This window comes from Mustela lutreola, chromosome 17, assembly GCF_030435805.1.
Source record: "Mustela lutreola isolate mMusLut2 chromosome 17, mMusLut2.pri, whole genome shotgun sequence".
Lineage (NCBI taxonomy): Eukaryota > Metazoa > Chordata > Mammalia > Carnivora > Mustelidae > Mustela > Mustela lutreola.
The window spans coordinates 335,731-354,292 of NC_081306.1; the positions used below are offsets into that span (position 1 = coordinate 335,731).

An 18,562-nucleotide genomic window follows, 5' to 3' on the forward strand; every position below is an offset into this window, starting at 1 on the left:
GATTAGTTGACCATAGAGTTGAGGGTCCATTTCTGGGCTCTCTATCCTGTTCCATTGATCTATGTGTCTGTTTTTGAGCCAGAACCATACTGTCTTGATGATGACAGCTTTGTAATAAAGCTTGAAGTCTGGAATTGTGATGCCACCAGCTTTGGTTTTCTTTTTCTACATTCCTCCATCTATTTGGGGTCTTTTCTGGTTCCATACAAAATTTAGGATTATTTCTTCCATTTCTTTGAAAACAGTTGATGTTATTTTAATAGGGATTGCATTAAATGTGCAGATTTCTCTAGGTAGTATAGACGTTTAAAAATATTTGTTCTTCCAATCCATGAACGTGTAATGTTTTTAAATTTTCTTTGTGTCTTTCTCAATTTCTTTCATGAGTATTCTATAGTTTCCTAAGTACAGATTCTTTGCCTCTTTGGTTGGGTTTATTCCTAGGTATTTTATGGTTTGGGGTGCAATTGTAAATGGGATCAATTCCTTAACTTCTCTTTCTTCTATCTCATTGTCGGTGTATAGAAATGCAACTGATTTCTGTGTATTGATTTTATATTCTGCCACTTTACTGAATTTCTGTATGAGTTCTAGGAATTTGGGGGTGGAGTCTTTTGGGTTTTCCACATAAAGTATCATATCATTGGCAAAGAGTGAGAGTTTGACTTCTTTTTTGCAGATTACGATACATTTTATTTCTTTTTGTCGCCTGGTTGCTAAGAGTAGGACTTCTAGTACTATATGAACAGCAGTGGTGATAGTGGACATCCCTGCTGTGTTCCAGATTTTTACCCCACTGAGAGATGTATTCACTGTGGCTTTTCCATAGATGGCTTTTATGATATTGAGTTATGTACTCTCGATACCTACACTGTGAAGAGTTTTGATCAAGAAAGGATGCTGTAGGGACACCTGGGTGGCTCAGTTGGTTAAGCAGTTGCCTTCAGCTCAGGTCATAATCCCAGCATCCTGGGATAGAGTCCCACATCGGGCTCCTTGCTCAGCAGAGAGTCTGCTTCTCCCTCTGCCTCTGCCTGCCACTCTGTCTGCCTGTGCTCACTCTCTCTGACAAATAAATAAATAAAATCTTTAAAAAAAAAAAAAAGTGGGGGGATGCTGTACTTTGTCAAATGCTTTTTCTGCATCTATTGAGAGTATTATATGGTTCTTTTTCTTTTTTTTTTTATTAATGTATTGTATCACATTGAATGATTTGCAGATGTTGAACCAACCTTTCAGGCAAGGAATAAATCCCACTTGGTCATGGTGAATAATCTTCGAATGTACTTTTGGATCCTATTGGCTAGTATTTTGGTGAGAATTTTTACATCCATGTTCATCAAGGATATTGATCTCTAATTTTCCTTTCTGATGGGGTCTTTGTCTGGCATTTGTTAGACATCTGTTCAGATTTTCTATTTCTTCCTGGTTCAGTTTTGGTTGTCTATATGTCTCTAGGAATGCATCTGTTTCTTCCAAATTATCTTATTTGTTGGCATATAGTTGCTCATAATATGTTCTTATAATTGTATTTCTTTGGTGTTGGTTGTGATCTGTCCTCTTTCATTCATGATTTTATTTATTTGGGTCCTTTCCCTTTTCTTTTTGATAAGTCTGGCTAGGGGTTAATCAATCTTATTAATTCTTTCAAAGAACAAGCTCCTAGTTTTATTGATCTGCTCTACTGTTCTTTTGGTTTCTATTTCATTAATTTCTGCTCTGGTCTCTATCATTTCTTTTTTCCTGCTGGGTTTAGGCTTTATTTGCTGTTATTTCTCCAGTTCCCTTAGGTATAAGGTTGGGTTGTGTTCTTGAGACCTTTCTCGTTTCCTAAGAATGGCTTATTATTGCTATATACTTTCATCTTAGGAAGACATTTGCTGCATCCCAAATATTTTGAACAGTTGTGTTTTCATTTCATTTGTTTCCATAAATTTTTTTAACTTTTCTTTAACTTCCTGGTTGATTCATGCATTCTTTAGTAGGATGATCTTTAGCCTCCATGTATTTGAGTTCTTTCAAACGTTCTTCTTGTGAGTGAGTTTGAGTTTCAAAGCACATTCCAAAAATATGCAGGGAAAGATCCCAATCTTTTAGTGCCAGTTGAGACCTTATTTGTGATCCAGGATGTGGTCTGTTCTGGAGAATGTTTCATGTGCACTAGAGAAGAATGTGTATTCTGTTACTTTGGGACAGAATGTTCTGAATATATCTGTGATGTCCATCTGGTCCAGCCTGTCATTTAAGGCCTTTATTTCCTTGTTAATCTTTACTTAGATGATCTGTCCTTATCAGTGAGGTGGTGTTGAAGTCCTCTACTATTATTGCATTATTGCTGATGTGTTTCTTTGATTTTGTTACTAATTGGCTCATAGAATTGGATGTTCCCATTTTAGGAGCATAAATATTTACAATTGTTAGATCTTCTTGTTGGATAAATCTTTTAAGTATGATATAGTGTCCTTCCTCATTTCTTATTAAAATCTTTGGTTTAAAATCTTATTTGTCTGATACAAGGATTGCCACTCTAGCTTTCTTTTGATGTCCACTATCATGATAAATGGCTTTCCACCCTCTTACTTTAAATCTGAAGGTGTCTTTGGGTCAAAAATGAATCCTTTGCAGGCAGCATATCAAAGGGTCTTGCTTTTTTATTCAATCCGATACCCTGTGTTTTTTGATCAGGACATTTAGCCCATTTGCATTCAGGGTAACTATTGAAAGATATGAATTTAGTGCCATTGTTGTGCCTGTAAGGTGATTGCTACTGTATATTGTCTCTGTTCCCTTCTGGTCAATGTTACTTTTGGGCTCTCCCTTTGCTTAGAGGACCCCTTTCAATATTTCTTGTAGGGCAGGTTTGGTGACTGAAATTTTTTTTAAGATTTTATTTATTTGACAAAGAGAGAGAGATCACAAGTAGGCAGAGAGGCAGGCAGAAAGAGGGGAGTAAATAGGCTCCCTGCTGAGCAGAGAGTTCGACATGAGACTCAATCCCAGGGCCCTGAGACCATGACCTGAACCGAAGGCAGAGGCTTAACCCACTGAGCCACCCAGGTGCCCCAATGATCACAATTCTTTTAGCTTCTGTTTGTCCTGGGAGATTTTTATCACTGCTTCTATTTTCAGTGACAGCTTAGCTGCATACTTTTCTTGTTTAATGCCCCACCTATTCAAACTTTAAAGACACACATGCTAGACCACAGAAACTCCACCACTCAGAATCTACCCTAGAGAAACCCTTGTGTATGTGCATATAGGAGCATATACAAGGATGCTCATTGCAGCACAGTTCATAATTACAAACAATAGAAACAAATACCAATTAATCAGAGAATGATTAAGTAAGCAATGCCGCATTCATATAGTAGAATACTATAAAGCAGTTAAAAGGAGAAGGTACACTCTACATATTACATGGATAGATCTCCTAACTATATGACTAAATGAAAAAACATGTTGTAGAATATGTCATGTTTATGAAGAGTATGATATCATTTATATAGAAAGAAAAATATAATACTATGTATTTTCTGTGGAACATATATGTACAGGAAGTCCCAGCAAACTACTCCCCAAACTGACAACAGATACTATTTCTGATGAAGAAGAAAAAGAAGAAATTAGGAATGGGTGAGGGAGGGAAACATGGTCATAGAACATTCCTCTTATCTGTAATGTATTATTAAGTATATTTGTACATCACCAGGCTCACCCATCCCCCCAATCCCTCCCCTCTAAAACCCTCAGTTTGTTTCCCAGAGTCCATAGTCTCTCATGTTTTGTCTCCCCCTCTGAGTTCTCCCCTTCATTTTTCCCTTCCTTCTCCTAATGTCTTCCATGCTATTCCTTATGTTCCACAAGTAAGTGAAGCCATATGACAATTGACTTTCTCTGCTTTACTTACTTCACCAGTATAATCTCCTCCAGTCCCATCCATGTTGATGCAGAAGTTGGGTATTCACCTTTCTGATACTGAGTAATACCCCTTGTGTATATGGACCACATCTTCTTTATCCATTCATCTGCTGAAGGGTATCTCAGCTATTTCCACAGTTTGGCTATTGTGGCTGATGGATATTAAGGAGGGCATGGATTTCATGGAGCACTGGGTGTTACATGCAAACAATGAATCACTGAACACTACATCAAAAATTAATGATCTACTGTATGGTGACTAACATCACATAATAAAAAAATTCTAAGTATACTTGTGCATTTTTTTTAATTTTTTAAAATAATTTTAGGAATTCATATCCCTGAGGGTCTAGAAGGCTAGATCCACATCGCCAGTACAAATGCAGAAGTTTGTGGACATCTCTTGTTTGATCTCAAAAATTTTCATCAATTCTGTACTCCATAATACGTTTGTTTTAATATGAAACTGTTTGCAATGTTTACTTATGGGTTAAATTATAGAACTTTTTCACTACCACTACCATCAAGAATAATAATAATCTTAGTATAAAGTTGATACTCCAAGAGGCATCATGCACTAATGGATTCAGGTCCTTCATGGCTATACCATCATGTTCCCAGAGGCTATTTGAACCTCAGGGACAGAGGCAACAGAACCAGAGCATCTGGGTGGCTCAGTAGGTTAAGCATCCACCTTCAGCTCAGGTCATGATCCCAGGGTCCTGGGATCACCCTTGTGATCAGGGAGCCTACTTCTCCCTCTGCCTCTGACTCTCCGCAACTCGCTCACTCTCTCTCAAATAATTATTTTTTAAAATAAAAAGCAGAGTAGGGACCTTAGTCATTGTGAGATCTCAGATGGAATATCAAATAACAAGCTCTCAATAAAAGGGTTTTGGACAAGAAAAAATATACACTGGAAAAAAGACAGTCTCTTCAATAAATGGTCCTGAGGAAACTGGACAGCTCTATGTAGAAGAATGAAACTCGACCATTCTCTTACACCATACACAAAGATAAACTCAAAATGGATAAAAGACCTCAATGTGAGACAGGAATCCATCAGAATCCTAGAGGAGAACACAGGCAGTAATCTCTTCGATATCAGCCACAGCAACTTCTTTCAAGATATGTCTCCAAAGTCAAAGGAAACAAAAGCAAAAATAAACTTTTGGGACTTCATCAAAATCAAAAGCTTCTGCACAGCAAAGGAAACAGTCAAAAAAACAAAGAGGCAACCCACAGAATGGGAGAAGATATTTGCAAATGACTGTACAGACAAAAGGTTGATATCCAGGATCTATAAAGAACTCCTCTAACTCAACACACACAAAACAGACAATCATATCAAAAAATGGGCAGAAGATATGAAGAGACACTTCTCCAATGAAGACACACAAATGGCTATCAGACACATGAAAAAATGTTCATCATCACTAGCCATCAGGGAGATTCAAATTAAAACCACATTGAGATATCACCTTACACCAGTTAGAATGGCCAAAATTAGCAAGACAGGAAACAGCATGTATTGGAGGGGATGTGGAGAAAGGGGAACCCTCTTCCACTGTTGGTGGGAATGCAAGTTGGTGCAGCCTCTTTGGAGAACAGTGTGGAGATTCCTCAAGAAATTAAAAATAGAACTTCCCTATGACCCTACAATTGCACTCCTGGGTACTTACCCCAAAGATACAGATGTCGTGAAAAGAAGGGCCATCTGTACCCCAATGTTTATAGCAGCAATGGCCACGGTCGACAAACTGTGGAAAGAACCAAGATGCTCTTCAACGGACGAGTGGATAAGGAAGATGTGGTCCATATACACTATGGAGTATGATGCCTCCATCAGAAAGGACGAATACCCAACTTTTGTAGCAACATGGATGGGACTGGAAGAGATTATGCTGAGTGAAGTAAGTCAAGCAGAGAGAGTCAATTATCATATGGTTTCACTTATTTGTGGAGCATGACAAATAGCATGGAGGACAAGGGGAGTTAGAGATGAGAAGGGAGTTGGGGGAAATTGGAAGGGGAGGTGAACCATGAGAGACTATGGACTCTGAAAAACAATCTGAGGGTTTTGAAGGGGCGGGGGGTGGGAGGTTGGGGGAACCAGGTGGTGGGTATTATAGAGGGCACAGATTGCATGGAGCACTGGGTGTGGTGAAAAAATAATGAATACTGTTATGCTGAAAATAAAAAATAAATTTTAAAAAAGGGTTTTGGGGGGTCTTTTTGTTTGTTTGTTTGTTTGTTTGTTTGTTTGTTTTTGCAGTGTAGCATGGCTCTGGTAGGTGCCGGTTTGTTCCTGTACACAAGGAAGTCAGGAGGTACAGGAAACTTCTCAACATCCAGTGTTCTGGGTTCTTAGAGTCTCCATGAAGGGGAAGAACTAAAGGAGAAGACTCTGGTCTTTGGAGGCATGGGTTATGGAATAACCCAGTTCTGTGCTCCCACTTCACCTTCCTACATCACCAGGAAGATTCTGGATTGTTCAGGTGGCCAACATCCAACAAGGAACACTCTGACTAGGCAAAGTTTGCCACAGACATATCCCACCCTGGAAGCCTTTGTCTCAGGGACCCCACCTCTCTCACTCAGTCAGCCATAGGCAAGATCACAGGGTCATTTCCCTCAATGCACACAGCTCAAGCCAAGGTAATTTTATGTAGAAAGAACCTGTAGCAGCTGTGAAAAGAAATTTTCTTGACAGAACTCCAACAAAGGGGAGCAAAGACTGAGGGCAGCAGCTAAAGAGCCGTGAAATCCATCCCCGCACCTGTGCTGAGCATAGCTCCCACAGCCAGCTCCCAGCAATGACCCAGACACGGCAGGGACACGAAGGTAGGCCCATACTGGGACACGCAGGGCTTCCTGCACAGGCAGCTTGAAGAGAAGTCCCCACAACCATCAAGGACACTTTCATCCAAAATTCCCCTCCCCCTCTCCTTCACTCAGGGTCAGACTGACATCACAGTCTGACCGCCCCGTTTGCTCTCACAGGGGCATCTTCCCTCATTTAATGAGGGAACCCTTGACATTTAATGCTGTCTTGACACCTGTTTCTCAGAGCACCTAATTCTTCAGGAAGGGGCTTTGGGTTCTTGGACGTTGCCAGTCTGTGACAGCGAGGACATCGGAATGCACCTTGTAAAGGTGAGCTGGGGTCTAGAGAGCATGGGAAATCGTGTGAAATAGTGTTTCAGGAAATTCCTGGGGGATGAGAGGGAAACAGAAAAAAACATCCTAACAGAGTAATGTGGTGTTGCGACACGGACCCCGAGAGGTCAGTAGGGCCAGAGTGTAGATGTGGCTGGAGAATAGCAGGGTGTCCCAAATGCTGAGCCAAAGATCTAGGGCTTTCTCTTAGAGGGGAACACGGAGTTGTTGAAAGTTTTGAGCAACCGGATCCCACCACCACATTTGTGGGGTTTTTATTTTTAATTTTATTTATTTATTTGACAGAGAGAGATCACAAGTAGGCAGAGAGGCAGGCAGAGAAAGAGGAGGAAGCAGGTTCCCTGCTGAGCAGAGAGGCCGATGAAGGGCTCAATCCCAGGACCCCGAGATCATGACCTGAGCCAAAGGCAGAGGCTTTAACCCACTGAGCCACCCAGGTGCCCCCACATTTGTGTTTTGCTAAGATGAGATGGGTCAAGACTAAAAGCCAGGTGGACAATAAGAGGTTATTAGGCCTAGCAATAGGTCACTTGTCTCTTCACAAAGATTTAATGGGGAAGGAATCTGAATATAATCGTCTCTATTAATGCTACTGAATTTTACAACCAAATAACCCTTAGTGTCCAAGAACCATTCCTCTGGGAGCACAGCCGAGAGTCCCCCCAGCCAGACCTTGAGGCCTTTCTTACTCTACCCACACCTTCCTTCACTCGATCCCCCAAGAAAATTCCTGTACTGGCACCTGTTTCCAGGGGTTCCCAGGCCCTTTCACACATCAGCAGCAGCACGCTGGCACAGAGAGCAAACGGCCCCTACCGTCACCTCTCGGACAGCAGCTCCGCTCCCACGGGCTTGAGTCCCCACAGGCCTTCCCCTAAGGAAGAGGAACTGTCACTCTGGGCCTCGGTCTAACTCCAGGGCCCAAGACACGGGCCATTGAACTAAAACCAAAGAAGGTGTGAACCAGTGAGTAAGCAGCGAGGGGCCAACCCAGGAGAAGCGGGGCTGGTGGGGGAGGCCTTCTCTTCCCCACAAGCAGCAGGGCCCAGGCTGGGATCCGCATCAGGCTCTTTCTCTGGGTTGGCAGCTTGGGGGATTACTTCAATGTCCAAGACACTCAGTAATCATATTCCAGAGGCGAAAGGAACTAGCTAGGGGCCAGTTTATTCACTCAGCATGGTATCTGGCAGTTTTTCAATGACTGTTGAATCTCCAGAGGAATATAGTGTGGGTTTTCTATTCCTGTGAGCTGAGAGCTACTGATAACCACCTCTGTGTAATGGAGAGCTCACTGAACAGACCAGGGTCCAAGTCCTGGGTTTTCCAGGTGATCCCACTTGTAACCTGCAGCAACAGCACAGCCCCAGGAACTTGTAAGGAAAGCAAAATTTTGGTCTGCGCCCAGACCTAGTGAACCAGAAACACAACACTGGGCTTCAACAAGTCACTGTCACATGCTTTGAAAAAGTGACTTTGATGCACGCTTAAATTGTGGAACCATGAAGGGAAAGATCTTTCTGTGTGGTGAATCTGGGCCCCCCACACACACACCCCAAGGCCGCCAGGAAGGAGGGAAAAGGGGCTCTTTGCTCTCCAGAGATCTTCAGTTCCCACCACCCCAACCCCCACCCCACCCCAGCCGGACCCCTGACCCTTTTCTCTCCTTCCCTCAACTTCAGTTTCTTCCTGGAACCCTCGGGCTTCCTGGTTCCCAAACTGGGGTTTCCTCGCGGACCTGACTTTAGATCTCCCTTCCCCACACCCACCCCAACCCCTCCAACCCCGAACATCTCAGAACTCTGAAGAGTCCCCAGTCCCCAACCCCCTCCGCCTTCAGTCCCGACAGCCCCTGCCCTCCCTGCCTCCTTCCAGGCCTGCAGGACCCCCGCAACCCCCGCCCCCCGCCCCAGCCCAGCGGGCGGCTCAGGCCTCCTCGCCATCAGCCCCCACGAGCAGCAGCGGCTGAGCGTTTTTGCCCTTGTCGTGCCAGCACACGTCGAAGAAGGGGTACACGGGCCCGGGCAGGCGCTCGTGGAAGGCAAAGAGCAGCTCGAGGGCGTCGGCGTCGCTGGCATCGTAAAAGGAGAGGACTCCGTCGGCAAAGCTCAGGTAGATCCCGACTCGCGACGGCCGCCTCTCCGCAGGGCGCAGGGCGCGCGGCTCTTTGGCCTCGACGTGCGCCTCCAGGATCTTGCCGTCCCGCAGCCCGATCAGCCAGAGGCCTTGCGAGGGCACCGCGTGCAGCCGGCCGCGGCGGCTGGCCTGGGCCGCGATCACGCCGAGGGCCCAGCGCGGCTTGTCGCCCACCTCCACCTCCCAGTAGTGCTCGCCGTCGGACAGCAGCTGGCGCGCCACCACCGCCACGGCCTTGTCGAACTGGCACGGGTCCTCCCCGGCCGGCGGCGCCTTCTGATCCGAACACTCCACGCGGCGGCCCGAGGGAGACAGCACCAGACTCGGGTGGGCGGTGCTCGGGTCAAAGGTCAGGTCCTTGGTCACTGCGGAGGGGAGGGAGGCGAGGTCGGGCCCCTGCGAGTCTGCCTACCGCCAGCTCCGCCCAATCAGTTAGGGGCCAGCGGGTCCGCCCTCGTCCCCCCCCCCCCCCCCCCCGCATCTCTGAGAGGTGAGCCCCTCTCTGCTTCCTGCGCTGGGCCAAAGACTGGATGTCTCTGAGCTTCAGCTGGCTCTGCTGAAAACGAGGCCGTAACTGCCCCCTTCCAAGGTAGGGAGGACCCCGTGGCCACAGGGCATGTAAGTCTGTAGCTAAAGCCCAGGTCACAAAGCAGGAGACAGGAAGCCTGGTCCTAGGCCAGCCCCCACCTCACCCGGCTGTATGACTGCAGTCAAGTCTTTTTTTTTTTTTTCTTTTTTTTTTAATTTTATTTTATCTTCTCAGTGCTCCACAATTCATTGTTTATGCCCCACACCCAGTCCCTCAAGTCTTGAGCCAGTCTCTGGGCCTTACTCTTGCCTTGCATAAAACAGAATCCCCGCCCTGCCCTGCCGCAGGGCAGTCAGGACTATACCAGCCCTGTGCACGTGTCCTGCAGTTCTGTAGCTAATGCCACTTCACTGTGACCTAGCTCTCAGGGAGAGAAGGCAGAGCCCGTGGGGCCTCCAGCCACAGGCCACCAGAGTCACTCTCTGGCTTAGGCCCGTCCCCAGGGCACCGGCTCTGCACATCCTCAGCCTCCAGCTGGCAGCCATCCAGTGGCGGCAGGAACTGACCCAGGATCACACAGGGCTCAACCCCCAGGCCCCAGCCTCCCTTGCTTGCCAACGGCAGCAGCAGCTTCCCAGCAAGCAGAGTCTGCCCCACGTCAGTCACCCACCCATGAACCCCATGCCTCAAAGGTCCTTCTCTGAGCTCAGGTTACAAGGTGCAGAGCAAACACAGAGGTAAAGGAGCAATGGGCACCTTCTTCGATGACCTCCCAGCTGGGACTGAGAGGGCTCTCTTGTGTAGTCAGGACCTCCCCTCACCCACACAGCAACAAACACAAACCCGGAGACAGCCCCTCCCCCGTACCTGGCATCAGCGCCCGGAACATCTTCCTCCACACCTGGAATTTGAAGTCATCTGAGATGACAGGCAACTGGATATCCAGCCGGGCAGGCGGTGGTGATTCTGCCAGGATCTTCTGTAGCCTGGGGGCGGGGACGTGGGGGCAGGTGTGTGTGTGGAAGGACTTCCTGGAGGAGGCATGGGACAGGGGCAGGGCACAAGGTGTTACCCCAAAGAGAGGCGGACTGGGCTGTGGTGGAGGTCCAGGATCTCTGGTGTGTCACTCCTGGCTTAAAACTCTGTCAGAGTTTCCCTTTGGAAGGATGAGAAAGTTCTAGAGGGAGATGGTGGACGCCACTGAACTTAAAACTACATGCCAGAAAATGGTTGAGGCGGCAAACTTTACATGGTGTATATTCTACCACAATTTTTTACTTACTTACTTACTTATCTCTACACCCAGTGTGGGGCTCAAAAGTCACGACCCCAAGATCAAGAGTCACAGATTCCACCAACTGAGCCAGCCAGGAGCCCCCACCAAAAAGAAGAAGAAGAAGAACCTTCTGTTGGGATAAGGGCCAGGCTCCCGAGGCCTCCGGCTTGGCCCCGCCTCCCTCCCTCTTTCCAGCCTCGGCTCTTGCCCTGCGCATGTCTGCTGCGTCTCCCCGAGCTCTTCACCTCACCAACTCGCATCACTCCCCCAGGGCCCCATGCAGAGGTGCCCTGCTCTGCGAAGCCTACCCCAGCCACCCGCTTCCCGCAGCACCAAGCACCTACTACGCCTGTGTCCCCGCCCATGTCCATCCCCAGCACCTGTCTGGGAGGTCCCTGAGGAGAAGGACCAGGTCAGGGTCAGGGTCATTTCTGTGCTCAGCACAAAGGCAGGCCGATGGAGGGGGGCGGAATGGGGCGTACAGGTTTGCTGCGATTAGAGGGTGAGGCAGCAAGTGTGAAGACCAGGGCAAGTTGGGAAAAGGGGCCAAGTTGATCTCACCTGCTGGTCACCAGACAGTATTTCTGGAAAGAGAGATAAAGAGATGGAGGTGAGGCTGGCAGGGGAGACACTGGGGACTTCTGAGGATGGACGGACCACCAGGAATGCTAAGTGGGGGGTCAGGAAGAATCAGAAAGAGCCAAAAGGAACCCAGAATTTAAGGCCAACCCTAGCCCTTTACCTCTGTGTGAACTGAAAAACATACTCCCTTTCCTCAAGAGAACAAACAATTCCACCAGGTAGATGATTGTCCAAATAAACACACAAACCTCTAACGTCTGTGATAGGAATGATGACCACTTAGATTCAGTGTCCTTGTGCAGTGTGCAACCTAAACAACCATAACAGCAGCCCGTCCCTCTCCGAAGTGTGACCCGGCCTTGTCCCTGCCCCGCTCTGGACCTCAAAGTCCATGTCGGACAATAGGATGAGGTCTCGAGGCACGGAACCCGGGCTGAGAAGCAGAGAGCGAAGGTCACCCAGTGCTCACCATGAGGAACTCCGTCTGTGGCTTGTCAGCCACCTCCTCCAGGACTTTCTCCATCTGCCGCAGCTGCTCCAGGTAAGAGTTCAGGCTGCCCAGCTCTCGTCTCAAGGCGACCCCCGCCTCACTCCGCACACGCTCTGCCTCCCGATCCAAGGAGCCCTCCAGCGCCGCCAGGAACACCCGCATCTTGCCCAGCTGATCCCCGACCGCCCCCCGGAACTGACGCACCGTCTCCTGCAGGAGCAGACAGGCAAGAGCACTAGGCTGGGAGCTCCTGCCCGACCCTAGGACCCAGGCCCTGCCATGCTGAGCCGCTCACCTCCACCTCCAGCAGCTGGTGCTCCAGCACAGCCGCGCTCTTCTCCTTGCGCATACACGCCTCCTGCAGCTGCAGCTTCTGCTGGGGCAGCTGCGTCTGAGGGGCAGAGCAGCCAATGACAGGGCTGCCCCCGGCCCCACCCGCCCCGCCCCAGGCCCGCCATCTCTGGCTTGGCCTGAACACCGGCCCTCCCCCAGTCGGGTGGGCATCTCCCCACTCCGCAGACTCGTGGGCAGACGTCTGGGCCCTCAGCGGCACTGCTCCCGATGGCAAGAACGCGCTGCCCTCCCACTGTTTCAGGAGGTCCTCCCTGGCCACCCATCCCTCATCCCTCGCCGGGCACGGTTAGCACCCTTAGCACACGTCTTTGTGAGGGCGACAAATGCAAACGCGGCTGGCAGCAGAGGGGTACAGCGCTGACCCAGAAGGCCTCTTGGGCTCAGTGTGGGGTGTATGAGGAAGAAATGCAACCTCCTCCTCTCCTGGGGCTTTACCCCATCCTTAAAAGCAGAACAACAGCAAAACACCCCAATCAGCCTTCCTGCCTACCCAAGGGCTCTGGGGGCAAGGGAATTGAATGAAAGTGTCTGCTGTGTTGGGGCAGCTAGCTCTTTCAGCCGGTAGAGCACGGGACCCTCGATCTCCTGGTGGTGAGCTCCGGTCCCACCTTGGGGGTAAATCTTACTTTAAAAAAATATATATGGGGTGCTGGATGGCTCGGTGGGTTAAGCCTCTGCCTTTGGCTCAGGTCATGATCCCAGGGTCCTGGGATCGAGTCCTGTGTCTGGCTCTCTGCTCAGCGGGGAGCCTGCTTCTCCCTCTCTCTCTCTGCCTGCCTCTCTGCCTAGTTGTTCTCTCTCTCTCTGTCAAATAAATAAAATCTTTTAAAATATGCATATAGATATAAATAGATAGATAATCTCTGCTGTGTCTACCAAACACATTTGTGGGGGTACCCTACCGTAGGCCTGCCAGTTCGTGAGTCCGGAAATGCAGGTGTAGGGAAACTAAGAGCTCCTGCCAAAGTCACTCTTTGTGGGAAAACTGCAAGGCCCTGGAATCAGACGGTCCTAGGCCCACCTCCATGGCTCCCAACCTCAGTTTCATCTTTCTAGAATGGAAGCAGTCTTCCTCCCCTCACCCATAGCTGTGATAGACCCGTGGCCTCCTCCCTACTCCCCCTAAGGGAAACAGAGAGACCCTCTAGGCTCTGCCTGCAGATGGGTCCCAGTTTTAGCAGGTGCCTCAGGATTAGCCCAGCCTGTCGCAGGACAGGGCGGACCTGCTGGCTCTCGGCATGGAGCCCTCAGAGGTTCAGTAGCAACAGGGCTAAGCCATGAGGAAGAAGCATGACGTCATCCTGGCTGCACAGGGAAAACTTGACCACTGATGACCTCAAGAAGTTCAAACGGAAGCTGGGGGCGGAATCGCTGTGCCAAGGCTTTCAGAAAGTCCTGCAGGGGCCACTCCGGCAGCTAGAGTCCCCACAAGCTGGTTGCCCTCTGCGGTGAGCACTATGGCTCCAGCTCTGTAGGGATCCGAGCCCAAGGCAGCCATGCTGTGCGACCTTGGCACTCAGGAGGATGCAGCTCAGTTTCGGGGTGTCGCATCAGCCCCCCGTTCCCGGCACATCCCATTTGACCACTCTTGAGTCCTGGTACATGGTCTCTGGACCCAAGCCCTCTCCGTGGTCAAGGACCGAGGCATCCAGCCCAGCCCCAGCCTTCCTGTCTCCCTCCTCCATCAGACCCTTCTTGGGCCCCTTCTTCCGAATTCCTGCCAGCCCTCCCCTGTGTCTTAGGGCTGGGGCTGATTCGGATCCTGGCAGAATGTATCCCACCTCTCTGCCCCCTCAGGACTCCTGGGTCACCTGGTGCTCTGTTCCATGTCAGGGACTCTATTCCCTCTTCACAGATCTCTCTCTTGGGCCCAGGCTGGGAGTCCTGGGGTTACCAGCAAAGGTGAGTCTGGGTTGGAAAGGCCCCTGGAAAGAGGAAGCTTCTGCACTGGTCTAAGAGCCACCAATCGGCACTGGGCAGGACTGGGCAAGGCAGAAGGGGGCCAGAATGTTGGGCTGCGTTCCTGGGAGAGTCTGGGGGCCTCGAATACCCGCCTAAAGACAGTGGTCTACCCTCTTTAGAAGTCTGGGGGCGAAGCAGAAGCGCAGTACGCTGATGTTTGTGGCTAAAGATAACCCGCAGAAGCCCCCCACTCATCATTCCTGAGAAGCCAATGACGGCTTCACTGCGGGGTTAAGGACCGTTCCCTGCCTCCAGAACCCCCCTGCCCCTCTCCCGCACCCGTCGTTTCTTGTTCCCAGCCCCACCAACGCTTCATGGCAGACCTTCCTGGGCCTGTGTAGACACGTAGTCTCCCGTAGCTGCGTGCCTGTGACTTGCCACACGTCTGACACGAACGAGCCAGTGTGTGTGCGCGCGTCTCTATTCACTATTCTGCGGGGATCTTTTCTGGGCACCCGTGGGAATCGCAAACCTTGGGCAGAGCACAGCTGTGGGCTGGCTCTGTTAGCCAGCGTTCAAGACTTCCAGCTCCATCCGGAAAAACAGGTGGATTTGGGTCTCGGAGCCAACCTGGGCCTGCGCCCAGAGGAGCGTCCCCAGGCCTGCCTTGCCCTCCCGGCCGGATGCGCTGAGCCCTGGGCCCGCACGCGTTCAGCAGCAGGAGCAGAACGTGGGCTCAGCGAAGCCGCTCGGTGGCCTCCACCCACACCGCCCCCGGCCGCGCCCCTGCCGTTCCCGGTTCCCCGCCGACACCCGCGGAAGGGCCGCGACTCGCCGGCCCAGACGCCGGTTCCCCTCCCGGCTCAGCCCGCTCCGCTGTGCGGCGGCCCCCGCTCAGCCCCGGAAACCTAGGCCGGGGGTTCCCTGAGCGCCCCTCCAGGGTCTCGTCCCCGCCAGGCCCCCAGCTTCGGGGCTCGTCCGCCCCGATTCCCCAGCGGCCTCGCCCAGCCCGCGTCCCGCACAGCCGCGGGGGCCCCTGGCCCCGGAGCGCGGAATCCAGGTCCCTGCGGGAACGTGCGGGGCCCCGCGCCGCCGACCGTCCGCTCCCGCCCGGGCTCCCCCGCCTCGGCGGGCCGCGCTCGACTCCCGCACCTTGAGGCGCGCGTGGGCCTCGGCGGCGGGCAGCAGGCGGTGGCCGCGGTGCGACCCGAGCGAGGCGCACACGCCGCACACGAGCGCGCGGTCCTGCTCGCAGTAGACGCTCAGCGGGTCGAGGTGCTCCTCGCAGTGGCCCTGCGGCACCTGCGCCAGCCCCTCCACCAGGCGCGCCAGCTGCAGGTTGGTGCGGAGCGCGTGCGGCCGCGTGAGCGCCTGGCAGCACGGGCAGGGCACCGAGCCGTCCGCCGCCGGCTCGCCCGCCACGCGGCTCAGGCAGGCGCGGCAGAAGCTGTGGCCGCACTCGGCAGTCACCGGCGCGTCGAACAGCTGCAGGCACAGCGGGCAGGAGAGCTCCTGGTGCAGCAGGCCGGGCGCCGCCGACATGACGGTCCTGGGCAGAGGAGGGGTCGGTCAGGGAGGCTCCGCGGAGCGCCCCGCGCTGCGCCCAGCCCCAGCCCCAGACGGGAAGGGCCCCCAGCCTATAACGACCGCATTTCTCGAGCAGAAAAGGACTCTGGTTCTGGCCAACGCGGGCGGGGGGGGGGGGGGGGGGGGGGAGGGGCACTCGGTTTCGATCCCAAAAGCAGTCTCAGCTGCACTTCTCAGCCCCAGCCCCCAAAACAGCCACGAACAGGGACCTTGTCTCAAGCCCTAAACAGTTCCTAAACAGGATCCAGGTTGCAGTCCTTCCCTTGTCTTAGCCCCAGCCTCAGCCCCTGCCCCAGATTCCCCAGAGCCACCACCCCTCCCCTTCTACCTCTCCAGGATCCCCAGGCCTCCCCTCCCCCCATATATCCAGGCCCACAGGACCCGCAGGACTCACAGGTCTGGTTGGAGATCTTGGGCAAAAAGAGACTCCCGGGAGGCCCACTCAAGGTCAGGGCCAAACTTAGCCGGGTCAGAGCTGTGTCTGAAAACAGGCAAAGGGCAAACAGCAAGCACAGAGCACAGACCGGGGCTCACCGGTGCGGCTAGCAGTGGACCCCACCGCTGAGGGCACGGAGTGAATCGCAGACAGACCCTCCCAGACTGTCTTGGCCCCAGGACTATATTTAGTCGTCCTGCCCACCCCTTTCCATCACTTCTGGAAAGCGTTCTAAAAGTGAGGACTGAGTGGTCAGCGGACAAGCATCACATGTCAAGGCCACCTGTCCTGGCCCATCCACTGGCCCCTCCCTGGCTCAGCCTGGAGCCAGAAATTACAACAGCAGGGAGTCACAGAAAAGAGAGAAACTAGGTTGGGAGGAGTGTCTCCCTTCTCCCCCAACCCCCCCCCCCCCATCCCCACCACCTCCCCTTGCCTGTGGCCCATCCCCAGTTTGTCACCCACTTACTCACTCCCCAAGTTTCTGGCTCTCCAAGATCACACTGACCCTCCTTAGCTCCACCAGCAGGAGAACAGGACCTGCTCACTCCAGCCTTGGCCTTTGGGCTTGCGGGCCCCTCGGCCTGGAACACTCTCAGACATGGTTGCCACCCTCCTGTCCCTCAGATCTTTACCCATGTCCCCTCTTCAGTGAGGCTTTTCCCAGCTCCCTGATTCTAAATCTCACATCTCCCTTCCCCTGCCCTATTTTTCCCTATAACATTTATTACCATCAGACAAGCAATATTTTACTTGGGTTTTTTTGACTGATTCCTCCTACCAGAACATAAATTTTATACACTGCTTGTCTCCAATTTAGAATAAAGCATGTGCACACTACAGGAGCTCAGGAAGTACTCAGTGAATGAATAAACACACAAGGTCACTGAGTGCTCTTCTGGCCTCTCAGCCACACTTTCGGCTTTTCCTGGATTTGTCCGTTTCTCCCTCCCTCAACCACATGCTGCCTGTCTTAATCTGAGTTTCTGCTTATCTTTCAGAAACATGAGGACTTTGGACTCTCTTTTTACCTCTCTCTTGGGTTTTTAATGTCCATTCTTATTAATTTTATCCCAAATGAGCACATGAGGTGCTCTGGATCAGAGACAGGCATACTAAATCTCTCCCAGGAAATAGTAAATGTCTGGCTCCCTGTGCCCTAGGATGATGGATAAGAGCCAAGTTAACTGGCCCATGACAGCAGCCAGGTACCGTGCAAAGCATCTACAAGGAAGAATTCCTTTCCCTGATTATTGAGGAGAAGAAATCAATTGCCCCTATCGCCTGCTTAAAGATCTTTTTCTTTTTTTTTTAAGATTTTATTTATTTATTTGACAGACAGGGATCACAAGTAGGCAGAGAGGCAGGCAGAGAGAGAGGGGGAAGCAGGCTCCCCACAGAGCACAGAGCCCGATGTGGGGCTCCATCCCAGGACCCTGAGATCATGACCTGAGCCGAAGGCAGAGGCCTAACCCACTGAGCCACCCCAGTGCCCCCTTAAAGATCTTCTTCCTCCAACTCTTTGGCAAGTAAATACATCTCCCCAGGAGCCAGATAACTCCCTACATGTCTCAGCTCAAGTCTTTGGTTTTACTGTTTTTATTCTGTTTTTGTTTTGTTTTTTTTTTTAATTTCACAAAGATATTTTATTTAACCCAATGTATCCAAAATATTATCATTTGACATGTAACTAATATTAAAATTACTAATGTGGGGCACTCGTCTGGCTCAGTTGGTAGACCACGCAACCCTTGATCTCGGGGTCATGAATTTAAGCTCCATGTCAGGCATAGAGCTTCCTAGAAAAAAATACTAACAAAATATTTCACAGTCTTTCTTTCATACTTAGTCTTTGATATCAGGTGTGTATATTACATTGGGGGCACATCTCATTTCCGACTGGCCTCATTTCAGGTGCTCAAGAGCCATGTGTTGATAGCAGCTATCAATGGAAGAGCACAGCTCTATAATCTTCATGATCTTATAGTAGATTAATTTTAAGATTATCTTATTAAGCCTTGCTGATTTTTTTAAAGACCTTATTTATTCATTTGACAGACAGAGATCACAAGTAGGCAGAGAGGCAGGCAAAGGAGGTGGGGGGCTCGATCCCAGGACCCTGGGATCATGACCTGAGTGGAAGGCAGAGGCATTAACCCACTGAGCCACCCAGGT

At 50.9% G+C, this 18,562-nt stretch overlaps 1 protein-coding gene across 1 annotated transcript; it reads right to left on the minus strand.

Annotated features, from left to right (window-relative positions):
* Nucleotides 1-3,471: 3,471 nt before the first annotated feature.
* On the minus strand, nt 3,472-16,638 carry TRIM72 (tripartite motif containing 72). Its single transcript, XM_059154660.1, has 7 exons — nt 16,346-16,638; nt 15,517-15,913; nt 12,404-12,499; nt 12,088-12,318; nt 11,598-11,620; nt 10,628-10,746; nt 3,472-9,596 (listed from the first exon to the last, which is right to left on the minus strand). Exons 2-7 carry the CDS (start codon nt 15,904-15,906, stop codon nt 9,022-9,024), a joined length of 1,434 nt encoding a protein of 477 aa, XP_059010643.1. The 5' UTR covers nt 15,907-15,913; nt 16,346-16,638; the 3' UTR covers nt 3,472-9,021.
* Between the last annotated feature and the right edge of the window lie 1,924 nt (nt 16,639-18,562).

Coding starts and splice junctions, on each gene's coding strand:
- TRIM72 (XM_059154660.1), bottom strand. CDS start 15,906: ATGTCGGCGGCGCCCGGCCTGCTGCACCAGGAGCTCTCCTGCCCGCTG. Junction 12,319..12,403: donor ACCAGCTGCTGGAGGTGGAG/GTGAGCGGCTCA, acceptor CTGCTCCTGCAG/GAGACGGTGCGTCAGTTCCG. Junction 11,621..12,087: donor CACAGACGGAGTTCCTCATG/GTGAGCACTGGG, acceptor CTCTCTTTCCAG/AAATACTGTCTGGTGACCAG.